This window comes from Chiloscyllium plagiosum, chromosome 11 (assembly GCF_004010195.1).
Source record: "Chiloscyllium plagiosum isolate BGI_BamShark_2017 chromosome 11, ASM401019v2, whole genome shotgun sequence".
NCBI lineage: Eukaryota > Metazoa > Chordata > Chondrichthyes > Orectolobiformes > Hemiscylliidae > Chiloscyllium > Chiloscyllium plagiosum.
This window is the reverse complement of record NC_057720.1, coordinates 83,828,116-83,851,680: the sequence shown is the minus strand read 5'-3', so window position 1 is coordinate 83,851,680 and position 23,565 is coordinate 83,828,116. Positions and strand designations below refer to the sequence as shown.

The 23,565-nt window shown below is 40.9% G+C and overlaps 2 protein-coding genes across 5 annotated transcripts in view; one reads left to right on the top strand and one right to left on the bottom strand.

Moving 5' to 3' along the window:
• The window catches only part of dars2 (aspartyl-tRNA synthetase 2, mitochondrial), a 43,139-nt gene extending 37,545 nt beyond the window's left edge, over window positions 1-5,594 (bottom strand). For all 4 annotated transcript variants that reach the window (XR_006313045.1, XM_043699962.1, XM_043699963.1 and 1 more), the window contains exon 1: window positions 5,136-5,594. Coding sequence is in view for 3 of the 4 variants with exons in the window: in XM_043699962.1 (XP_043555897.1) it covers window positions 5,136-5,310 (175 nt within the window). In the remaining variant the exon portion in view is untranslated. The remainder of the gene's footprint in view (window positions 1-5,135) is intronic.
• On the top strand, window positions 5,517-22,535 carry cenpl (centromere protein L). Its single transcript, XM_043699965.1, has 6 exons — window positions 5,517-5,594; window positions 5,625-5,756; window positions 9,966-10,131; window positions 11,339-11,584; window positions 13,637-14,173; window positions 21,776-22,535. Exons 3-6 carry the CDS (start codon window positions 9,973-9,975, stop codon window positions 21,875-21,877), a joined length of 1,044 nt encoding a protein of 347 aa, XP_043555900.1. The 5' UTR covers window positions 5,517-5,594; window positions 5,625-5,756; window positions 9,966-9,972; the 3' UTR covers window positions 21,878-22,535.
• The last annotated feature ends 1,030 nt before the right edge of the window (window positions 22,536-23,565 follow it).

Here is a 23,565-nt window from a genome sequence, read left to right as displayed (position 1 = left end):
CTTTTCAAAGAATTCAATAAGTTTTGTGAGGCACGACCTGCCCTTCACAAAACCATGCTGTCTATCCTTGATCACATTATTCCTATCCAGATGTGCATAAATCCTATCCCTTACTATTCTCTCTAAGACTTTGCCCACAACAGAAGTGAGACTCACCAGCCTATAGTTACTAGGGTTATCCCTACTCCCCTTCTTGAACAAGGGAACCACATTTGTTATCCTCCAGTCTTCTGGCACTATTCCTGTAGACAAGGAGGACATAAAAATCAAGGCCAATGGCTCTGCAATCTCCTCCCTTGCTTCCCAGTAGGCTGGGGCTATTTTCTTTGGATCGTTGGAGGCTGAGGGGTGACCTTATAGAGATTTATAAAATCATGAGAGGCATGGAGAGGGTAAATAGGCAAGGTCTTTTCTCTTTGTTCACCTACCCCTTTCATAATTCTAACTGGGCTCCATCTCCATTCATTCGTTCATCTGTCCCCAACTCCCACCTTTCACTTCTGCTTCAGCATAAAAAATAACCACTTGTTGTAGATGGTCAGTACAGATGGTCAGTACGGAAACAAACCGTTCGGTTCAACTTGTCCATGCCAACCAGATAACCCAATTAATCTAGTCCCATTTGCCAGCATTTGGCCCATATCCCTCCAAACCTTTCCTATTCATATACCCATCCAGTTTTCTTTTAAATGTTGTAATTGTACCAGCCTCCACCACTTCCTCTGGCAGCTCATTCCATACATGCACCACCCGCTGCATGAACAAGTTATCCTTAGGTCCCTTTTAATGTTTTCGCCTCTCACCCTAAACCTAGACCCTCTAGTTCTGGACTCCCCCACCCTGGGGAAAAGACCTTGTCTATTTATCCTATCCATGCCCTTCCTGATTTTACAAACCTTGATAAGGTCACCCCTCAGCCTCCGATGCTCCGGGAGGCCCCAGTCTATTCAGCTTCTCCTTATATCTCAAACACTTCAACCCTGACAACATCCTTGTAAATCTTTTGTGAACCCTTTCAAATTTCACAGTGGCTCAGTGGTTAGTTCTGCTGCCTCAGAGCACCAGGAACCCGGGTTCAATTCCAGCCTCAGGCAACTGTTGTGTGGAGTTTGCACATTCTCCCTGTGTCTGCATGGGTTTCTTCTGGGGTGCTCCGGTTTCCTCCTACAATCCAAAAGATGTGCTGGTTAGGTGAATTGGCCATGCTAAAATTGTCCTTGGTGTTCACAGATGTGTACGTTAGGTGCAATTGTTAGAAGTAAATGTAGATGAGTAGAGGAATGGGTTTCGGAGGGTCAGTGTGGACTTGTATGTCTGAATGGCCTGCTTCCACACTGTTGGGATACTATGATCCTTCCAGAATTGTACACAACATTTCAAAAGTGGCCTAACCAATTGTCCTGTACAGCCACAACATGATCTCCCAATACCTATTCTCAATGCTCTGACCAATAATGGAAATCATACCAAACACCTTCTTCACTATCCTATCTACCTCCGACTCTACTTTCAAGGAACTATGAACCTGCATTCCAAGTCTCTTTGTTCAGCAACCCACCCCAGTACCTTACCATAACGTGTATAAGTTCCGCCCTGTAAAATGCACCCTTTCCAAAATGCAGCACCTCACATTAAACTCCATTTGTGACCCCTCAGCCCATCTGATCAAGATTCTGTTGTATTGTCAGGTAACCTTCTTCGCTGTCTACTGCACCTTCAATTTTGGCGTCTTCTGCAAACTTACTTACTATACCTCCTATGTTTACATCCAAATAATTTATATAAATGACAAAATGCAGTGGACCAAGCACCAATCCTTGTGATGCACCACTGGTCACAGGCCTCCAATCTGAAAGACAATCCTCCATCACTACCCTCTGTCTTCTACCTTTGAGCCAGTTCTGTATCCAAATGGCTAGTATTCCATGAGACCTAACCTTACTAACCAGTCTCTCATGAGGAACCCTGTCAAATGCCTTACCGATGTCCATATAGATCACATCCACCGCTCTGCCCTCGTCAATTCTCTTTCTTACTTCTTCAAAAAACTCAATCAAGTTCGTGAGACATGATTTCCCACACACAAAGCCTTCCAAATATATGTAAATTCTATTCCTCAGGATTCCCTCCAACAACTTGCCCACCACCAATGTTAGGGTCACTGGTCTGTAATCCCTGATTTTTCCTTATCTGTTTCTGTGCTGAACATCTCTATGACTCTATAACACCTTTCTTAAATAGTGGCACCACATTAGCCAACCTTCGGTCTTCTGGCACCTCACCTGAGAGACTATCGATGAAACAAATATCTCAGCAACAGGCCCAGCAATCACTTCCCTAGCTTCAAGTCCTGTGTGTCCTGTCAGGTCCTGGGGACTTATCCACATTTATGCATTTTAAGACATTCAGCACCTCCTCCTCTATAATATGGACTTTTTTCAAGATGTCACCATATTCTATATCTTCCATATTCTTCTCCTCAGTAAACACTGATGCACAATACTACTATTCAAAAGAGCATACTGTTCCAGCACTCCAACCAACAGGTCTTCCTTATCCAAAGTAAGTAAACAAATAGAAACCAGCTAATTGCCCCAGTGCAAAGTCACACACAGGATTGCCATGGAATCTACATAAAGGTCACATCATTTTAAAGTCATTCATTCTAAATCGAACAACTTTAAAAAGAATCCAGAGAAATCAAAATATTTATCACTGTATCAAAAATATCTGATACCTGTAAACAGATTTTCAATTGTGCACCAAGGCCATAAATATTCTCATATTTTGGGAGTTAAGATAGCAAACTGATGCCCTTTCTAGCATCTCAGTTGGACACAAAACATTTTTTTAGGATTATTAAAATTGTTTTTTGAAGTTGAGTAAAGGTTGGAGTTTGGAAGAATAAAAAGTCATCTTATGGAGGCATATAAGATCTGGAAGGATGGATGTTTTCCTTTGTGGGAGAGACTAGAATAAGGAGGCATAGTTGAAAAATAAGTGATCTTCCATTTATTACAGAGATCATTGGAACTTTTTTTTCTCACAGAATAATGAAAATCTCTGGAGCTCACTTCCCTAGACGGAGGAGGAGGCAGGGTCACTGAATATTTTTAAGGCTGTGGAGATAGATTTTTAAATCAACAAGGAAGTCCAAAGATTTTCAGGAAGAATCAGGAATGTGGAGTTGAAGCCACAATTGGATCAGACATCTTTTTTATTGAACATGCTAGAGAGGCCGAACATCCTATTCCAGCTTTAAATTTATATATTCTCATCTACCTGATGATATGATGAGCATAAGACTAAGATTAGGAACAGGAGTAGGCCATTTGGCCCCTCAAACCTGCTCAACTATTTTACAGGATCATGGCTGATCCAACATTCCTCGCATCCACTTTCCTGTCCTTTCCACATATCATTTGGTTCTCCTGTTGATCAAGAATCTATTTCAGCCTTAAATCTACACTATACAGAAGGACAGTCCCCTCAAGCTCTCTGTGGCAAGGAGTTCCAAACACTCTCAAGCCTCAGAAGAAATTCCTCCTCACCTCAGTCTTAAATTATTCTGAGACTCTCCCATGAAGGAGATTCTAGACTGTACACCCAGAATTCTGGATTTGTGCTTGAATTCACAAACATCCTTCTCTTATGAATAAATGTTTGTCTCTGGTTCATAGATCATGAGGAGGTCCAAACCTCAATTTAAAAAGTGTACCCATTCACTCAGTCCAACTTCACCCACCAGTTTTATAGATTGCAGAAGGGGGCAAGCTGTGGTTTCAGTTTGCAAGCCAAGAATTTGTTTAGGGGTTGGAGCAGTCCAAGTGGAGAGATTTCTTTTTGTAACCTGGGCATAAATGAGAACCAAATAATGAAATCAAGGGCTAAGGGGGAAAAAACAGAAAAGTGGATCATAAAATTCCAAATTGTGGAGGCAGGCCATCTGATCCAATGAATCCACACTGACTCTCCGAAGAACCTCCCACCCAGACCCACATGTCTACCCCTACATTTCCCATGGCTAATTCACCTAGCCTGCATATCCCTAGAAACTACAGGCAATTTAACATGGCCAATCCACCTAATCTGTGCATGTTTGGGCTGTGGGAGGAAAGTGGAGAAGAAGAAACCCATATAAACACAGGGAAAATGTGCAAACTCTACAAAGTTGCCAGAGGGTGGAATCGAACTGAGATCCCTGATGCCATTAGACAGCAGTGCTAACCACTGAGCCACTGTGCTGTCCCTCGCATTAAGGAGTGAATTAAGGATTAAGATCAGCCATGATATCATGCATCAGCCCAAAGTGTGGAACATTGCCAAGGTATGTCTTATTCCCAAAAGCATCTATCCCAATCATTTACTACCTTATCAATCTACTCTCAATCATTAGCAAAATGTGGCTGACAGTGATTTCAAATGGCACTTACACAACAATGTTCACAAACGTTCATTTTGGGTTCTGCCTGGGTCACTTAGCTCCCAAACTCATTACATCCTTGGTCCAAACACAGACATAAGAACTAAGCTCCTGAGAGATATTAGGGACTTACACTGACATCAAGAGGAGTTGACTGAATGTGGCATTAAGTCTCCACAATGATAGTGATACCAATGGGAATCAATGAAAAATTCTCCACTGGCTGGAGTCACACCTAGCAAAAAGGATGGCTGTGGTTGGTGGAGGTCAATCATCTCAGTCCCAGGACGCCAATGCAGGAGTGCCTCAGACTAGTATCCTCAGCACGAATCTTGAGCAGCTTCAATTACTTCTTTTCTGAAATTACACTTGATCTTAGCTAACAGGTCTATCTATCAGACAAGGTCAAAAGTGGGAATGTTGACTAATGATTAACACCTCATCCTGACCGGAACCATGTCACTGTTCCTGTACTGTCAATGGGTCATAATCCTGAAATTCGCTCCTCTCCCTAAAAGCACTGCGTAAGCCGCATCATCCTTATGGACCAGTAACAGTTATGGTCAGGTGGACACCATTTGCTCCCAGACGATTAGGAATGGACAATACCCATAAAAGAACAAATAAAAAAGTTGAAAGAAAGCATCGTTAGCGTTGAAGTGCTTTGTGAGATCCTTCCCGGTAATAATGCCCGGTGTGTGAATGGCCTCACCTGGTTCTGTACTCGGAGCTCTGACGGGCCGGCGGGGTGGGTGGCTTTGCAGAGGTTGAGCCTGTCTGTTGGAGCGGGATCTACAAGTCCCCCTGAGTCCCAGCGAGCGCAGCACAATCGGCACCGGACCCCGAAACAGACCCAGGCCCAGGACCGGCCGCGCAGCCTGCGCCATCTCCCGAACAAATAAATACGAACTCGGGATCCAGGGCAGCTTACAGCCTGACCAGTTGGCAGACACCCGACCACACCGCCCCCTGACCTTTCACCCTGACGACAGACGTAACTAATCAACCCCATCCTGGTGGTCGTGCAGCCGGCTCTCGATTCCTCTGGTCTGTTGATAGGCAGCGCGGTGCAGGACGGGAGGCCGATTTAAACCAAGCGGGAAAGCGGCGGTAGTGAAGCTTTCCTCAGACATTATTCCAGTTTTCCTCTGTCACGCCGACTCCCGGGCGGGTCGGGTCGGGTCGGGTCGGGTCGGGTCGGGTCGGAGAAGCCTTTTCCCCCGACACCTGGTCAGGGCCACTCTGGCTGCCCCTGCCCCTGCCCGACTGTAATCCCGGAACCTCTGGATGGCGGCTTGCCCACGTTAATCGCCGGAGGGAGCTCGGTTTACCGGTGAGTCTCTGCAGCCAGGGTGTGCATCACTCAGTCGAGCGTCAGGTCCCCTGTCTGTGGGAGGGGAGTAATGGAGAAATACGGGGCCGGGCTCATCCCGACAACCTTCCCCCCCCCCCCCCCCCGTCTTGTACTAGTTTCCGCAAAAGTACATGGAGCGGCTGCCTCTTTGAAGCAAGCAGATAGGATGCTTGAACTGAATTTATTGTCATGTGTACTGAGGCAAAATGAAAATCTTTGTCTTGTGAGTAGTACAAGCAGATCACATAGGTAGGTAGCTTACATACCTAAATAATGGGTAAACAACAGCAAAAACGCAAGTATAAGCGAACGTTAAGCGTTTACGAGTCCATTCTGACAACAATACGGTAGAAACTGTTTCGAAACCAGCTGGTGTGTGTGTGTGTGTTCAGGCTTCTGTACCTTCTCCCTCATGGTAGAGGTTGCAGAAAAACGTTGCCAGGGTGGGCATTCTGACAACAATACGGTAGAAACTGTTTCGAGAAACCAGCTGGTGTGTGTGTGTGTTCAGGCTTCTGTACCTTCTCCCTCATGGTAGAGGTTGCAGAAAAACATTGCCAGGGTGGGATGGATCTTTGAGAATGCTGGCAGCTTTTCCTTGACAGTGGGTCTGGTAGATGGATTCTATAGATGGGAGGTTGGCCTTTGAGATTGTCTGAGCCGAGTTCACCACTCTCTGTAACCGTCTCTGATCTTGAATGGTACGCTTACCATACCAGGTAGTGATACATCCGGACAGAATGCTCTCGATGGTGCACCGATAGTGGTTGGCAAGGGCATTTGCCGTCATGCCAAATTTCCTCAGCTGCCTGAGGAAGAAGAGATATTGTTGGGCCTTTATAACCAGTGTGTCCATATGAAGAGTCCAAGAAAGCTTGTTGTGGATGATAATCATGTTGAAGGCTGAACTGTAGTCAATGAGTAGGATTCTTACATAGCTGTTCTTTGGTGTCAAGATGTTCTAGGGAGGACTGAAAAGCAAGCAATATGGCATCTGATGTGAATCTGTTGGTCTGATAGGCAAACTGGAGTGGGTCAAGAGTAGTGGAGTTTGGAAATATGAAGGGGAAAGGGCTAGAGCTATGGAATATTTTAATCAACTTGGAGATGTTATCACATGCTTATGGAGCAGGTGGTGTTTGATGATGAATTAGGTGCAAGTTTGTATAAGTCTAAACATTGACACTGTTGTCAGTGGGGGATCAGCTTTAGAATGTTCTTTATCACGTGTGGTGACCTGAATTTATGGACATCATTACATCGTTGGACTTTGAAATGAATCTTTTGTATTGTAGTGAACTGGCTTAGAAGTGTGAATGCTTTGCCTCTCCGTTGTCTTGCTACCAAGAAAATGTAAACTAAATGGTACAATTCTAAGAGGGGTAATAATAGAGGAGCCTGGGAGGAATGTACACATCTTCAAAGGTGACTGGTCAAGTTGAGAAGATTGTTTGTTTGACTGGAAAATGGAATCTTGACTATATATATATATAGTGTAGCATCAAGCCATTGTAAAGTGATAGTTAGCTCCATTGGAGAATTATGTTCAATCTTGACATACATCCTAAAATGTGGTGTGAAAAGCTGAGGAAGGTTAGATGAAATTTGCAATAAATAGGATATTAAGGCAAAGTACTTCATAAGTTTATACAAATTAGAAACAGGAGTATCCCACTCAGATCCTCTAGCTTGCTCTGTCATTTAATAATATCATGGGTGATTACTTCATGTCAGGGATGTGAATATCATTTTAAAATTACTGTTTAAACTTTTAAAAATGTTACTAATTGTTAGAAGGTATGTTTACTAATAATAAAATGTCAATAATGTTTTCAGTTCTATAGCTCAAGGTCATAAAGAGCAATCTACAGGAACAACTGTAAAGTTACAAACAATATTAATGCCTTTCCCAAGCAGTAACTGTTGTGAAGCAGTGATCTGTTCTAAACATTAATGGTGATGTGTTAATGGTAAGACTGACACTTGAGACTAACACTTATCCATTACTTGTCAAAATTCTATCTTCCATTTCCTTAAAAATATTCAAAGTCTTTGTTTGCACCACCTTTGGAGGAAGAATACTCCAAAGATGCTGAACCCTCCAGAGTTTCTCCTCCTCTGTTTTAAATAGACAACCCCTTATTTTTAGGCTGAAGCTCCTCGGATGCTGCCTGAACTGCTGTGCTCTTCCAGCACCATTGATCCGGAATCTGGTTTCCAGCATCTGCAGTCATTGTTTTTAACCCCTTATTTTTAACCAGGACCTCCAGTTTGAAATTCTCCCTCAAGGGAATACCCTTTCCATGTCAACCCTGTCAAAACCCCTCAAGATCTTGTGTGTTTTAGTCAAACATAGAAGCCAAGATTATTGTTCTTTGATCACACATGTTTTGTCAAGAGATTAGAGATGCCACTGAAAAGTTTTTTGAAGGGTTTGTCGCAGAACTCTCCGAAGGGGAAATTGATTCCAGTAGCAGAAGAATAAATAGCAAGACTGTACCGATTTAGTGTAGTTAGGAAAAGAATTGGCTGTGTGGAACAACAATAAATCATCCACAAGAAAATAACCCATATAAAAGTTGATGCTGCTTCTGCAATTTAAACCATTAGCTGACACACATCTCCCTATTTGGTCACTCATCTCTCATGTATCCTCACTTCACAGTCTTAAATCTCCCTTCATGCGCTCAATTCCCATTCCTTCCTCCACACTCTTCAAATCTCTCCACCTCATTTGAGTCCTCCAAATCTAAGTTACACCCCCAAAATGTAATATGGTACCTCACACTTAACCATTGAATTAATTTGTCAACTATAATTCTACTTTTTAATCATTAATTTCTTGTAAATTTATTATAGTCCTCCACAGAATTGATGTGACATCCTCTGATAATTTTGAGTATCACAAATACAACTTAAACTGAACAAGTATTTCCACTATTGCTCTTTATGGGCCCTATTCCCCAGTCTGCTAATTATTTCAATTGAGGTAGTCATTACTTTGTGTTTACCCTCCAACTTTGTCTCAGCTGCCAACTCCAGAAAAAAAACTCTTGCTGCACCAATTCAAAACTAACCTTTTCTATTTCACATAGCTCTCATTCAGTGGTCTTTCTAAACAAGAATGCTAGATGAGGAAGAGAAATAATGCTGAATGGAACAGAATTAATATGTTTAAATTTAGTATGGATGATCTGGCCAGTTAACACTTCTATACAACTTGAATAAGTGTAATACTGTTATAAACACTGGTGAAACTGCTGTACCTGCTGTCAATGCCCTGACTTAATGATCTATAAACTGCTGAGCCATAGTTGAACAGGCATCCTGTGATACTCCATACATGTATTCATTTTATGTGAATCAGTTGAATACATTGACAGAGTGGCTTGGAAAAGAGGGGAAGAAAGAATATCACACATGAATAGGAAAAGTTTCGAGGGATATGTGCCAAATGCAGTCAACTAGAAAAAGTTTAGTTTGGGAAACCTGGTCGCATGGGTAAGTTAGGTTGAAGGGTCTAAATGTCTGAATGTGCATGATCTTGTCCTCTTTTTAAAATTCCAGTTCCAGAAGGAACTGTTAGATAGCCACCGGATTTAGAAATTGCGCATAGATATCCCCAACCTAACCCAGGAGTGTTGGTTCGTTGGATAAGCTAATTCTTTGTTAATGGCTAGTCTCCTGTGCTGTTGGCAACTGGGTTAAATGGCTAACGTCTATGAACAAATGAAGCAACTTAGGTGGGATTGTGCTTCTTGATACGAACACAAATGAGTGGTATATTGTATCTAAAAGTGATGACTAAATCTTGCAATTCTTAGTCTTATTTCAGAGTTCCAAATCTAATCTCTTCCTATGAGATGACACATTTAAATAATCCCTATATCTGTATGTATGTATTCTCCTTGTAGAAGAATAAGATAATTAATCAACAGAACAGTGAAAATACATAAATGCTGCAGCAAATATTCAACAAAGAAAAATGGGAACCATCTCCCTTAAAAAGGTGAAAAGCTTGAATCACATTAAAAAAAATTGTAGCTGCACTTTCCATCTTCTAAAACATCTCGGTGATCAGTTTTTATTTGTCATTACATTACATAAGAACTAGTAAGCAGTTCGAGGCTTGGAATTTTCACTGCCTCGAAAATACTGTACAAACTCATTTGTTTATTTTAATTCCAGGTTTAATATGGAGCACTTGACACCTGCCAAGGCAGGAATGGCACGCCTAGGTGTGTGTTTTGCCAAAGCAGACGCCTCTCCAGTGGTTCTGAGGACTGTGAAAAGACATACACCATTTCACCACAGTTCAGCCAGACGGAAGATTCCTAGAACAGACTTGCCAGTAGTCAGTAAAACTAATAACTCTGATTTTCATTATTAAACAAACGGTTTTCTAGGCCGGGTGTTGTGGATTTGAATGTATTGTCTGGAGAGAGTTAACCAAAGTAATACTGGACTGTTGGAGTTAAGAAATTAGAATGTGGAAGCAGGTCATTTGGTCCAATTAGCCCATGTTGGTATAATGTTCTAAACATACTATAGTCCTAGTCACATGGGCTCATCCTGATCCTATGTCTATCTATATCTGTTTTTTTTTCAGCCACCAATTTAAGCTTTTCTTAAATAATATTACTCACTGCTCACTAACTTCTAGCCTATTCCAAAGGCTCTCAACTATATATGTGTGCCTGTGTATTCCCTTGCTTTCTCTTAAATTCATATGTCATTCTGCTGGCAATTGAGAGGTTGAACCACACTGCTTGCAGCCTGGAGTGTCATATTTGTCACGAGCTTCCTGCCACACATTGTCACCATCATGAAGACCATACCTCTATCATATTTGTCAACTATGACTGCCCCAATTCACCTGCTGGAAGCTTCATTCATATCTTTGTTACCTGTAGACTTGACTATATTAACACATTACTGGCCAGCCTCCCATCGATTCTCCCTTCCACCCTCTGTAAACTTGAGGTCACCATGCTGTAATTTGCACAGTCCCATTCACTAATTAGCCTTATTTGTTGACCTACACACTCTCTCCTGGTTCAGTAGCTTCTGGTTTATAAATTGTTCCATGGCCTCACCCCCTTAACTGTGAATTTTGTTTTCTCCAGTCCTACAACTCCAACTCTACTGTATTGATCCAATTCTGTCTCTTGAACATGCTTGATATTAATTGCTTCACCATTAGCAGAACTGCATTGGCACTGGGATGTCCTCCCTCAAACCTCTTCCCCTTACTACTTTTTATTTCATCCTTTTTAGGTGCAGCTCATAACCTACCTTTTTTTTTTCACCAAGGTTTGTTTTACATATTTCCAAAATATTTTTGTTACTTGGTGTTAACATTTGTTTGGTAATGTTCCTATGGAGTGTCTTGTGATTTTACTATGTTCAAAATGCAAGTCATATTTGCATCTTCACTTGAAATGCTGCCAAATATTTCAAGAGTTAATTACCCCAATGATGGAGCAACACATTTATAATGTGTTGATTTGCTTGTGTTCATTGGAGGCAAAATCACTCCTGCTATTTTGTCTCTTTTGCAGGGGAATGCAGAGCAGATTGCAGTGTTGCTGCAGAAACAATGGCACCTGTATCATGTAACACCTCTATACAGATTCTCCTACAGCATGTTGAAGAAATATTCCAATGAATTGTCAGTCTTTATTGCTACTGAGAAGAAAAAGGGAATGGCAATTGAAGGGGGAATTGAGCTTGGCAATGAGGCGAAGTTCTCCATGCTTTCAGGTCTTCGAGCTACTGAGAATGATCCAGAGGCTGTTTTCATACAGGTTAGATTGTAAACTAGTTTAAAAAGTAAGAAATGTTAAGTGGCTTGGGCTTGCTTGAACTTTCACTGAAGTGTTCCTGAATACAGTAAAACATAAAACTCGCACTGGGTAGATATCATTTTTGATAAACTTCACCTGAAGTTTGACTGACTTAGGATTTTCATACTTATGCTTAAAGTATGCACTATTTTTAAGTTGTCAAACATTCCTTAATGACTTCTATCAATTCACTTTCTATCCTGACATTTTTAAAGGTAGATCATGTTGCGTTCATTGCGAGAAGAAGTTTCAAATACAGAAGCAGGGATGTATCGCTGCAGTTATACAGAGTCTTGATGAGGCCACACCTCGAATAGTATGTGCAATTTTGGTCTCCTTTTCTGAGGAGGGATGCTTCTGTTCTCGGGAGTGCAGCGAAGGTTTACCTGGCTGATTTGAGGGATGGCGGGACTGGGGAGAGATTATTTTCACTGTAATTCAGACGAATGAGAGGGGATCTCACAGACTTATAAAATTCTGACAGGGTTGGTGCAGAGAGGATGTTCCCAGTGGTGGGTGTGTCTAGAACCAGGAGTCACAATCTGAGGATTCAGGGTAGACTATTTAGGATGGATATGAGGGAATACTACTTCACCCAAAGAGTGGTGAGCCTGTGGAATTCATTACCACAGGAAGTAGTTGATGTCAAAACATCAAATGTATTTGAGAGGCGGCTAGATATCGCACTTCAGGTGAATAGGATCAAAAGTTATGGGAGAAAGCAGGATTAGGCTATTGAGTCGGACCATCAGTCACGATCATGACAAATAGCCATGAGACCCTTTGAGCCTGTTCTGCTGCCTCCTGCTCCTGTCTTCTATATTTCTGTATCTTCTGGTGACCTAAAATTGCACCCCTTGCAACTATGACAAAATGTCCTTTTTTATTTGCTGGTTGCTTCCAAAGGTTTATAATGCAATGATGTATGATACCATAGTGAAGATTTTGCAAATAATTGCATGATTTAAGCATGTTTTACTCTAAAGCCCAGTGAAAAAAGTTCCAGCTCTCCTTACAATTCAAATCCACTAGTCCTAGCGACATCCTGATAAGTCTGCCAATGGGGACAGTTCGTGAGTGAAAATATGTTGCCTGTGATGAAAATAGTCCATGTGGTGACATACACTTTGGGGTGTGGGAGTGGGTAAAGGACATGGACATGGACATGGAAGAGGGTGCTGAGGCCCTAAAATAATTAAACTTGATATTGAGTCCGGATGGCTGCATGAAATGAGATGCTGTTTTTCCATCTTGCACTGAGAATCACTGGCTTATTTACCACCTTTTCCTAGCTACAGTCAGTTCTGAAGAAGGGTCACTGGACCTGAAATATTGACTCTGCCTTCTTCCCATGGATGCCAAATCTGCTGAGTTTCTCAGCAATTTTTTTTTCGAATTTTCAGTATTCACAGTTTTGTTTTTTCTATTTGTATTTGGGGAGATGAAAGTATCCTGACAATTTTGGTAACCTTGAAAATGGCAGCGTTGAATGTTAGCACATCAGTATGTGAAAGAGAGATGTTGACCTGAGTTATGTAGGTCATTGCTTGTGATTGGTCACTTGCAGTAATTGACACACTAAATGAATTCTGACAATACCCGCAATTTTTTATTTTCGCCACATTGGGAGCAGGAATAGGCCATTTGAGTTGTCAACTATAATGTACAGGTTAATCCTGGACTTTGATGCATGAGCTGATCTCTGCTTAATTGTTATGGCATTGTCATCTGCATCCCCACGCTGTAGAAGATAATTTATTTATTTGGGGTTTAAGTTCTGATTCAGGTTGACATTCACATTGATGTTCGATTAATTATGATGAGTATCTGAAATAATGGAATGTTGAAAAGTATTGTGTAATCTTGCGTCCGAAGAGCTGCCAATTACGTGACTATTAGAACTATTAGACTATTGGTGGAGTCTTGTACAGCATTATGCTAGCACTTTCAGTTAGAGGAAATAAATTAGTATCGTGAAACTTTAAGTAAAGGTGACTTTCTGCTTCTTTGTAGATAATGGCAAAGACTGCAGCCCATCAGGGAGTTGATAAGAAAGTTGTCTGGTCTGGGTGGATGTGCTGTGTTGACGGAGACTTCGGCTTCCTGGAATCTCTCCCAGTGGAGTTCATCTGTCTACCCTTGCTTTTTGCTAATGGCCCTGAGATAGTTACAACTATGGTTGGGGAATGGTTGCAGAAGACATTTGACTGTTACATTAGTGCCTTTCCCATTAGCTCAGAGAACCTGACGTGGATGGCTGCCATGTGGGCCAATTGTTTCTCAGACTCTGTCCATCGGATGATGGAATTGGAGTGGTCTGTGCCCCCCGTGCAACTGACCATTTCGCTTAGTATTCACCCAGAGGATGCTAAAGCACTGTGGGACAGCATTCATACCAATGAGGATGAAATCACCATCGAGGAGGTGGAGCTATTCATGAGCAGCCTCCATTCACATTTCTACAGGCATTTTGGGGTGCGGCTTGCAGCTACGCAACTGGTAAATGTATCAACAGCCATAGCATCTGCTCACTGTGATGGCAAATTAATGGTAAGAAACTGAAATTCTTTAGAGTTTGGATGGTGAATTTGTTTTGTCTGTCTTTGTCACTGCCTACGTCTGCACTTGAATCCCCATCCTAAATGCCCAGACAGCAATTAAAAGTCAACGTCATTGTTCTCGAGTCACATAGACCGGACTAGGTAAAAACAACAGATTTCCTTCTCTAACGGGCATTTGTTAACCAGATCAATTTTTCTGACATTTGACCATTTACATGATTACCAAAAGGCCAGCTTTTTACTTCCACATTTTTATTGAATTCAAATTTCATTAGTGAAAATCTCCCCATGATAGATAATGTCCCTAATAAATCTTGAAAAAAGATTGCTGGAGAAACTTAGGTCTGGCAGCATCTGTGGAGAAAAAGCGGAGTTAATTTTTAAGGTCAGTGACCCTTCTGCAGAATACACTGTCTAAAATGTTAACTGCTTTCTCTCCATAGATACTGTCAGACCTGCTGAGTTTCTCCAGCAATCTCTTTTTGTTCAGGTTTCCAGCAACTGCATTTTGTTTTCCCCAAAACACTTGCCTGAGGTCTGGATTTCTGGTCCGTTGACATTACCGCTTTGCCACCATTTCCCACAGCACTAATTCTGCAGAGAATTTCCAGTGTAGACCATTCTCCATCTTCCTTTTGTTAGTGTAATTAAATACATTTTGGGAGATAAATTTGAGAAATGTTTGGCCTTTCATAATCTAGAACTATGGGAAGTGGGTAGGAAAGTGGAGTTGATGCCAATAATAAACCATGATGATATTGAATGACAGAGCAGGCTCAAGAGTCTGTATGGTCTTCTCTTCCTCTTTTCTTAGGTTCCCAACCTGTCCCCGACCAGTAATAACTTTTTATATAACCATTTCAATAAGAATAATCCTGTTTTGTGATGTCTTGCTTCTATTAATTCTCCTTTTATGGTGATCTGCCAGTTTAAATCTAAACTCAGTAAAGAGCAGCCCCAATAGTACAGCATTTCCCAAGGATAGCAGCACCGAATAATCCCAAGATCAGCTGTTATGTACTCTTGTAACCTGGCGGTTGGGTCCTATTGCTTAGTTGCATAGATTGCTCTAAGGTGAGCAGATCAGATACAGGAGTGTTAGGAGTACTTTTATATAAATGGAAACTGGAAACAGAAAAATATACACAAACAAGGTAATTTTGTAAGAAGGTCAGATTTGGAGAGGGGTGGAGAGAAACATTCAGCATTTATAAATGTGCGTAACTAGTTCCTGTATTCTGGGAACAGGAGAAAGTTAGGACTGCAGATGTTGGAGATCAGAATCAAAAGTGTGGCTCTAGAAAAAGCACAGCAGGTCAGGCAACACCCAAGGAGCAGGAGAGTTGACGTTACATTCATGCTCGAAACATCAACTCTGCTGCTCCTTGGGCTGCCTGATCTGCTGTGCTTTTCCGGTGCCACACGTTTTTGTATTTAGGGAACATATATAGCTGAACTTATACAAATCTCAGCTGCATACATATAAGTCCCTAAACATGGTGTGAAGAAACTGTACAATAAACAGTAGTCCAAATGTTAAAAATTACGCACTTGCCTTGCAAAGTGTTCTGCACTGGAGATTCCTGGACAGTTATCTTTCTCTGGACTTTCTCTGTAACACTCTATTCTGCATTCTGTTCTATTACCCTAATGTACTTATGTAATGTATGATTTGTCTGGATGGCATTAAAAATAATACTTTCTGCTGTATCTTGGTACATGTGACAATAATGAACCTAATCAAAAAAGATCACTTGTACAAACCTGACCAGAAATCCACAAATTCAGCAACAAAAAGGATTCCAAACAACTCCCCCTTTTTGCTGCAACATCAGTATGCTATGTTCTGTGATTTAAATGTCCATAGCATAACATAGCCAACCATTCTGACAGCTTCTGTGAAAAAATAAGCAAGTGAGGGAAAGATGCCAAATGGGTAAAGGCTTAAAGAGCACTAGGCAGGTAAATTCCTATTTATAGTAGGAGGGTCTTGCTTGGGGAGGTGGAGGAGGGGGTCTGGCCCCATTCAGATTCAGGAGAGTTTAGGACTACAAGGGGAAAGAGGAGTCAGGGTGGGAGGTTAGGTCTGAAGAGCCAGTATGGGCCTAGTGGGGCCACAATGGTGGGTCCAGAGGGGTTGATGTCTATGTTCCTCCAGATTAATCCATTTTTTAAAAAAAATACGTTTACCAAAGAATTCCATGTGGTCCCAACATTCAATTTCAGTCTGTGTTGCAGAAACTACTCCCTGGTCACTGGAATAACTGAATTGATGTCACACTACACAACCTTAGGCTCTGGGTCGCCAGGTTGAGAGGGATACCATTTTAAAAAAAACTAGGAGTCTCCCATTTGAGATGGAGATGCAGATTTCTTTTGAGGGGCATTGGTGAAACTTGTCTTCAGAACAATGGAGCCGTGCCGGTGAATATTTTTAAGGTTGAATTGGATAGAAGCTTGATTAAAGACTGTATAGAGGGTAGACAGGAAAGTAGATGCCTTGATCTGATCAGCTATAATTTTATCAAATGGAGCAGATAATCACTCTTCGTCATTTGAATGTACTGTAACCCCTTAATCTCTTGCAAATTCCATTCTTAACCTTAGTTGCTAAGAAAACTTTTTTTAACTCCGTCATGGGATGTGGGCATCTTTTGCTAGGCTAGCATTTGTTGCCCAGAGGGCAGTTAAGATTCAGTCACATTTTGTGGGCCTGGAGTCACACATGGGACAAACCAAGGAAGGATGACAGATTTCTTCTTTAAAGGACATTGGTGAGCCTGATGAATTTTTCGGATAAATGACTACAGTTTCATGGTCATTAGACACCTTAAACTCATAAAGAATCTAAAATTAAATTTCACCATCTGCCATGGCAGGATTTGAACCCAGGTCCGCAAAACACTATCAGTTTCTGAATTAGGCACCTAATCTCAGCTGCTTACCAACTCCTCCCTTTCAGTTTGTTTCTCTGACCTAAACCAATACCAAACTTCACCCAGCCCAATATGTTGATGTTGGATACTGATAGGTTTTAATACAATAGTTTACTGAGCTTTAGGAATGTCCATAATAATCTGTTTATTGATACTGAACCAGTGGTGAGAAAACAGCACAGAATTGCCATGCTTTTGTTTGCAGAAACCCGTAACTTAGTATGGAATTAATTACAAATCCATTTTGACTGCTTTTCTTTGCGCTGTCACGAATTTTTATGCTCTAACTAGTTCATTTCTGAAATGGGAGACAGGAAAAAAAGAATTATTCATACTACTTTGAAGTCTGCCACAGTATCTTCAGGAGAAAAATAAAAACAATTTACACAAGACATATGGGCTGAGCCACAGATGGGCACGTAGCAGTATGTACTGATTTGACATATGGAGGTAGTTTTCTACATTTTACAAAGAAAGGAAGTTAAGAAAACAAGAGATTTTTAAGAAAAAAAGCTGGTAAAATTAAGGAATACCTAAAATTCTGTTCTCATGACATGAGGAAGGTGATTAATAAGAAAATTTGTCAAGCCTATTGAATGTACATATAATGTGTGGATGCAGGTAATTTTTAGATTAGATTCCCTACAGTGTGGAAACAGGCCCTTCAGCCTAACAAGTCCACATCAACCCTCCAAAGAGTAACCCACCCAGAGCCATTTCCCTCTGAATAATGTACCTAACCCTATGGGCAACTTAGCATAGCCAATTCACTGACGTGCGAGAGGAATCCGGAGGAAACCCACATAGACATAGAATGTGCAAACTCCACACACAGTCTCCCGAGACTGGAATCGAACCCTAGTCCCTGGTACTGTGAGACAATAGTGCTAACCATTGAGCTACTGTGCTGTCCCGAATGTGCAAGGTTCTTAATGAATTATTTATCAAACAAAAAAATGAAAACATTCTAGTTTAAATAGGAATGTGACATTAGATAAGCAAATAAGAAGGAAGGCTGGAGTGATTGACCAATTTAAAAGTAAATCACCAGGGCTGGATTAAAAGTCTCTACAAAAAAGAAATTGCTGGAGAAACTCAGCAGATCTGGCACATCTGTGGGAAGGAAGCAGAGTTGCTTTCTTCCCTCAGATCTGCTGAGTTTCTCCACCAAATTCTGTTTTTATTTCAGATCTCCAGTATCCGCAGGTGTTTGTTTCATTTTAAATGATAAAATGTACAAGTATTTCTGGTATGATATGATGTTGCCTTGCTGTGCAACCTCGTGCTACAGAAAATCACTATAGAAAAATCATACTATAGAAGATCACTATACCTATGTAGTAGAAAGTTTGCACTAGCCAAAAAGTGTCCACTATTCGTCTCTCATTATAGCCAATTTGTGTTGATGAAACACTTATTAAACCAGAAATACCTAGACTGTTAAAGGAAGCTAGGGAGAATATGGTCAATGCTCATTGAGAGAGACTTACACTTTTTTTTTAGAAAGGCATGGATTAATTTGGGATTGTCAGCACTGTTACATTAAGGGAAGGTTATACCTTACTATCTAACTTTTAAAAAAATTTTTGAGGAAAAAACAAAGAATTGATGAGTAGTATAATGGATGTTGTCTACATGGGTTTCAGTAAGGCATTTGACAAGGTCCCATGGGGCAGACTGGTCAGAAAAATTAAAACTTGGGGATGCAAGGGAATGTGGCAGGTCTGATCAAAGATTGCCTCAATGACAGTAAATGGGGATGGGCAATAGATGGTTTTGCAAATGGAATGTGGTTTCCAGTGGTGTTTCACGCTGCTCAATGTTGGCTCTTTATGACAAAAGCAAATGACCTACACCTGAATTTGCAGACAATACTGATGGGCCATGTAATTGGTTGTGAACAGAATGGCTGGCACTATCACTAGTTAGTTTGAGTAGTAGTGTTGTAGAACAGAGACCTGGGGGTTCAGGTACAAAGTTCTTTTGAAGTTTGTATCACACAAGGTCTTTAAGAAGGCATTTAGCATGCTTGCCTTCATTGCTTAGAGCTTTGTGTGTAGGAGTTAGGACATTATGTTGACATTGCTACAGGATGTTGCTGAGGCCTCTCCTGGAGTAGTGTGTCCAGTTCTGGTCTCCATTGAAGGAAAGATATTAAGCAGGAGAGAGTTCAGAAGAGATTTACCAGGGTGTAGCCAGGAATGGAGGATTTGAGTTACAAGGATAAGCTGGATTTTTTTTGATTGGAGCATAGGAGGTTGAGGGGTGACCTTAGAACTTATAAAATTTGAAGTATAAGTAAGGTGAATAGCAGTTGTATTTTCCATAAGATGGGAGACTTCAAAATTAGGGAGCATATTTTGAAGGCAAGAGGAGAGATTTAAAAGGGAGCTGAGGGGCAACTTTTTCAGGTGGCACGGTGGCGCTGTTAGCACTGCTGCCTCACAGTGCCAGAGACCCGGGTTCAATTCCCACCTCAGATAACTGTCTGTGTGGAGTTTGTACATTCTCCCTGTGTCTGTGTGGGTTTCCTCTGGGTGCTCCGGTTTCCTCCCATAGTCCAATGATGTACAGTTTGGTGAATTGGCCATGCTAAATTGCCTGTAGTGTTAGGTGAAGGTAAATGTCGAGGAATGGGTCTGGGTGGGTTGCTGTTCGGAGGGTCGGTGTGGACTTGTTGGGCCGAAGGGCCTGTTTCCACATTGTAAGTAATCTAATCTAAATCTCTTAAGTGGAATGAATTGACAGAAGAATAGTGGATGTAGATACAATTAATGTTTAAAAGACATTTTTGATAACTTTGAGAAATGTATGGAGGGATATGAGCAAAGTGCAGACTGGTGGGACTAGTTTGGTTTGGGATCAGGGCTGTCATGGATTGGTTGGACTGAAGAGTGGTTCCATGCAGTATGACTAAAATGGACAAAAAAAGTGGCAAATGAAATTCAATCTCCAAGTGAGGTTGAGGTTTTAGGGAAGGCAAACAAAGTCACGGAATACATAATAAATAGCATAATATTGAGAGGGTTGGAGGAGATGAGAGACCTTGGAGTATGTGTCCACAGGTCCCTGCAGATGACAGAAGGTGGTAAAGAAGACCAATAGATGCTTTCCTTCATTGTGTGAAGTATTGAATACAAGGCAAGGATAGTACACTAGTTCGACCTCAGCTGGAGTTTTGTCTGCAATTTTGATCACCACATTACTGAAAAGACATGATTGGTCTAGAGGTAGTACTAGGAAATTTACAAGCATATTACCAGCGCTTGGAAACTGCATCAGTGATGACAGATTCGATATGCTAAGTTTCTTTAGACGAGAGGTGGCTGAGATGAGGGGCTTAATTGAAGTATACAAAATATGATCAAGTGGAAAGGGAACACTTACTTCCCCTAGCACAGAAGTCCATTAACAAGGAGCATAGCTTGAAGGTAGTTGGTGAGAAGGAATTGAAGAGACATGAGAAAAACCTAGAGGGTGGTGGAAGTCTGGAATTTGCCTGGTGTAGTAGTTAAGGGCAGAAACCATCAACATGTGTAAAAGGAACCTAGATTTTCACCTGAAATGCTCTAATCTGCAAGTGCTAGACCAGGTCCTGGAATATAGAATTAAAACAGGCAGCTAGTTTATTTATTTGGTAGACAAGATGGGTTGAATGGCCTGTTACTGTGCCGTAACTTTATGGTTCTACTGACTGTGCTGTCCCTAGTCAGATATACAATAGGGTGTGCTGGTTTGAAAATCCCTGCAGCAATTTCTGCAGAGTCTTAATATGTTCCCCACTCCCTCCTTATGCAACATAATAAAAATATGCATGTGCCCGAAACGTCGAATCTCCTTTTCCCTAGATGCTGTCTGACCTGCTGTGCTGTTCCAGCAATAAAGTTTCAGCTTAATATGTTCCCCACTCCCTCCTTATGCAACATAATAAAAATATGCAAACACACTTGCAATGTAAGAAAGTGGTTCCTTCAGCTTATTTTAATCATTCATAGGATGTGTATATCACCCTCAGCCAATATTTATTGGCCATCCCTATTATGCTACTGAGCAGCTAATGGTGAATCGCCTACAACAGTGTGTTGACTGCTCACTGAAAATCAACCACTGTCTGGAGTTGTATGTAAGTCTGGTCAGCCCAGGAAAGAAGGATTTTTTTTTTTTTTGTCATCAAGATCTGGTTCACTACCCAATCTCAACTTAATTGTTGTCGAGACATGTAACCTTTATTTCCTATTTATTGACTTCCCTAAACTACTATAGTGGGAAATTGAAGTCCAGGCTTTTGGAATGCTAGTCCAGCAACATCACCATTATGCTTCTATCTCTCCGGTATCATAACTTTTCTGCAGTATATAACAGAGTTAGTCCTTCCTCACCTATTCAAGGACAGACTTAAAATAGAGTAGTTTTGTTTCGCAGAGTGAGTGTATTTTGTAGTAAATCATATTTGCTTTCATTTAGTTCCAATTTGCCACTACAATGTGGAATTGTATTAATAAAGAAATTTGGATAATCAATTATGTGGGAATGATTAAATAGAAGAGACTGTGTTCTGTGTCTGATTTCAAATTGCATAAATCTGAACAGTGCACTGCTTACCTAAAGATTTATTCATGTATACAATAGTGCTAGTTATTCTTTCTTTTTGACAGCTGTTCAACTGCAAGCACATAGACCATGTGCTACCATTCCTAACTGAGCTGGCTTTTCATCAAATACAGTACCAACCACGTCTCTGCAGCAGTATTGATTAAATTTGACTGGATCACAACATAATCTCCCTTGAATCCTTGGACAATTTTTCTGCTCTGAAAACAACTAGTCATTAGACTGAATCTCAAGATGACTGGATGCAGGAGGAAAAATGGATGTGACTTTGAGTGATCAGAAATATTAAACTTTTTCTGCAGACCTGATTTGCTTATGCCAAATAAACTTCTTCATGAATAGACAAATAAAAAGAAACTGAGCTGCTAAAACTAATTATCTTTTAGGTCCTTGTACAGTATGCAATCTGCAACTGTCAGCTTCTGACTCTTTTAATAGATGTGAACTGAAGGGACTAAGTCCATTTTTTAAAAAAATAGCATTGCACAAACTTTATTCAACTTTTTGTCATGTCAGGACTTTTAGTTGAGATTTGTGTTGAATGAACTTTATGGAATATTATCCCAGTTTTTATACATTTTTGTGAGCATCAAAGCTAAAATTACTAACTTGTTTTTAAAACAAACTTACTTTACACAATCCAATGGAAAGTCTGCTGAATACACAAAGTCTTTCTGGATACTTAATAGAACAATTTGATCATCTGTGTTCATTCAGATGGTTATCTTCATTTTTATTGTTGAAACTAGAGAAATGTACTATCTGAAGATGTTAGTAACCTTCAATAAAGTATTGGAACCTAAATTATTGATTTTACTGGCTCAAAGTGTGTAAAGAACTTGGCTTCCTTGTATATGATTACAGTGCAAACAATGATTTTTAAAAAACTGCTGTTTAGTAGCTGACTAATCTACCCTTGACTCTTCCTCATTTGACCTACCATGGAGTCCAGCATCAAGTGTACTTAGGAATTTGATGCTAATCTGATTTTTTTTTTCCCTCAAAAAAGTGCAAGACAACAAGATCTGAGATTAATCAGGTGAGCTGGTGGTGACTGTTGGACTTTATGATGTTTCCTTCTCCAAACAATGGGGAGATGGAAGAAGTGTTTAAAATTTTTGCTTAAAGTATAGAATATAACTACAAACCATTTAAATATTTCAAAACTTTACATAATTGGGTTAATTAAAATACAATAGAAAAGGAAGAATTGGTGATGAGTTGCAGTATGTGGCAGATAATAGACATCAGTGTGATCCACATTAATGACACCTTTAATAATTGTCTCAACTTTTGGCTCATCTGAGCTGCAGTTTCACCTTGTGATCAGGGAGGGATATATTTACTTGGCTACTTTGTTCCACCAAGTTTTCCAGACTTGGCCTGTGATCTGAGGGAGTGAAATGAAAGGGAAGGAAGTACTTTTTTTTTATTACTTTGAATATAAAAAAATTCACCTTGGAGAAATGTCATTCGTGGCACGGTGGCACAGTGGTTAGCACTGCTGCCTCACAGCGCCAGAGACCCGGGTTCAATTCCCGCCTCAGGCGACTGACTGTGTGGAGTTTGCACGTTCTCCCCGTGTCTGCGTGGGTTTCCTCCGGGTGCTCCGGTTTCCTCCCACAGTCCAAAGATGTGCAGGGTCAGGTGAATTGGCCATACTAAATTGCCCGTAGTGTTAGGTAAGGGGTAAATGTAGGGGTATGGGTGGGTTTCGCTTCGGCGGACCGGTTTGGACTTGTTGGGCCGAAGAGCCTGTTTCCACACTGTAATCTAATCTAGTGTTACTCTTAAGTATGTAAATTGTAGGCACAGGAGGACCCAATTCTACTTT

What these genes read in the sequence shown, in the direction of transcription:
- cenpl (XM_043699965.1), top strand. Translation starts at nt 9,973, where the DNA reads ATGGAGCACTTGACACCTGCCAAGGCAGGAATGGCACGCCTAGGTGTG. An exon ending in CTAGAACAGACTTGCCAGTA is followed by an intron (nt 10,132 to 11,338) that starts GTCAGTAAAACT and finishes TCTCTTTTGCAG; the next exon opens with GGGAATGCAGAGCAGATTGC. An exon ending in ACTGTGATGGCAAATTAATG is followed by an intron (nt 14,174 to 21,775) that starts GTAAGAAACTGA and finishes TCTTTTTGACAG; the next exon opens with CTGTTCAACTGCAAGCACAT.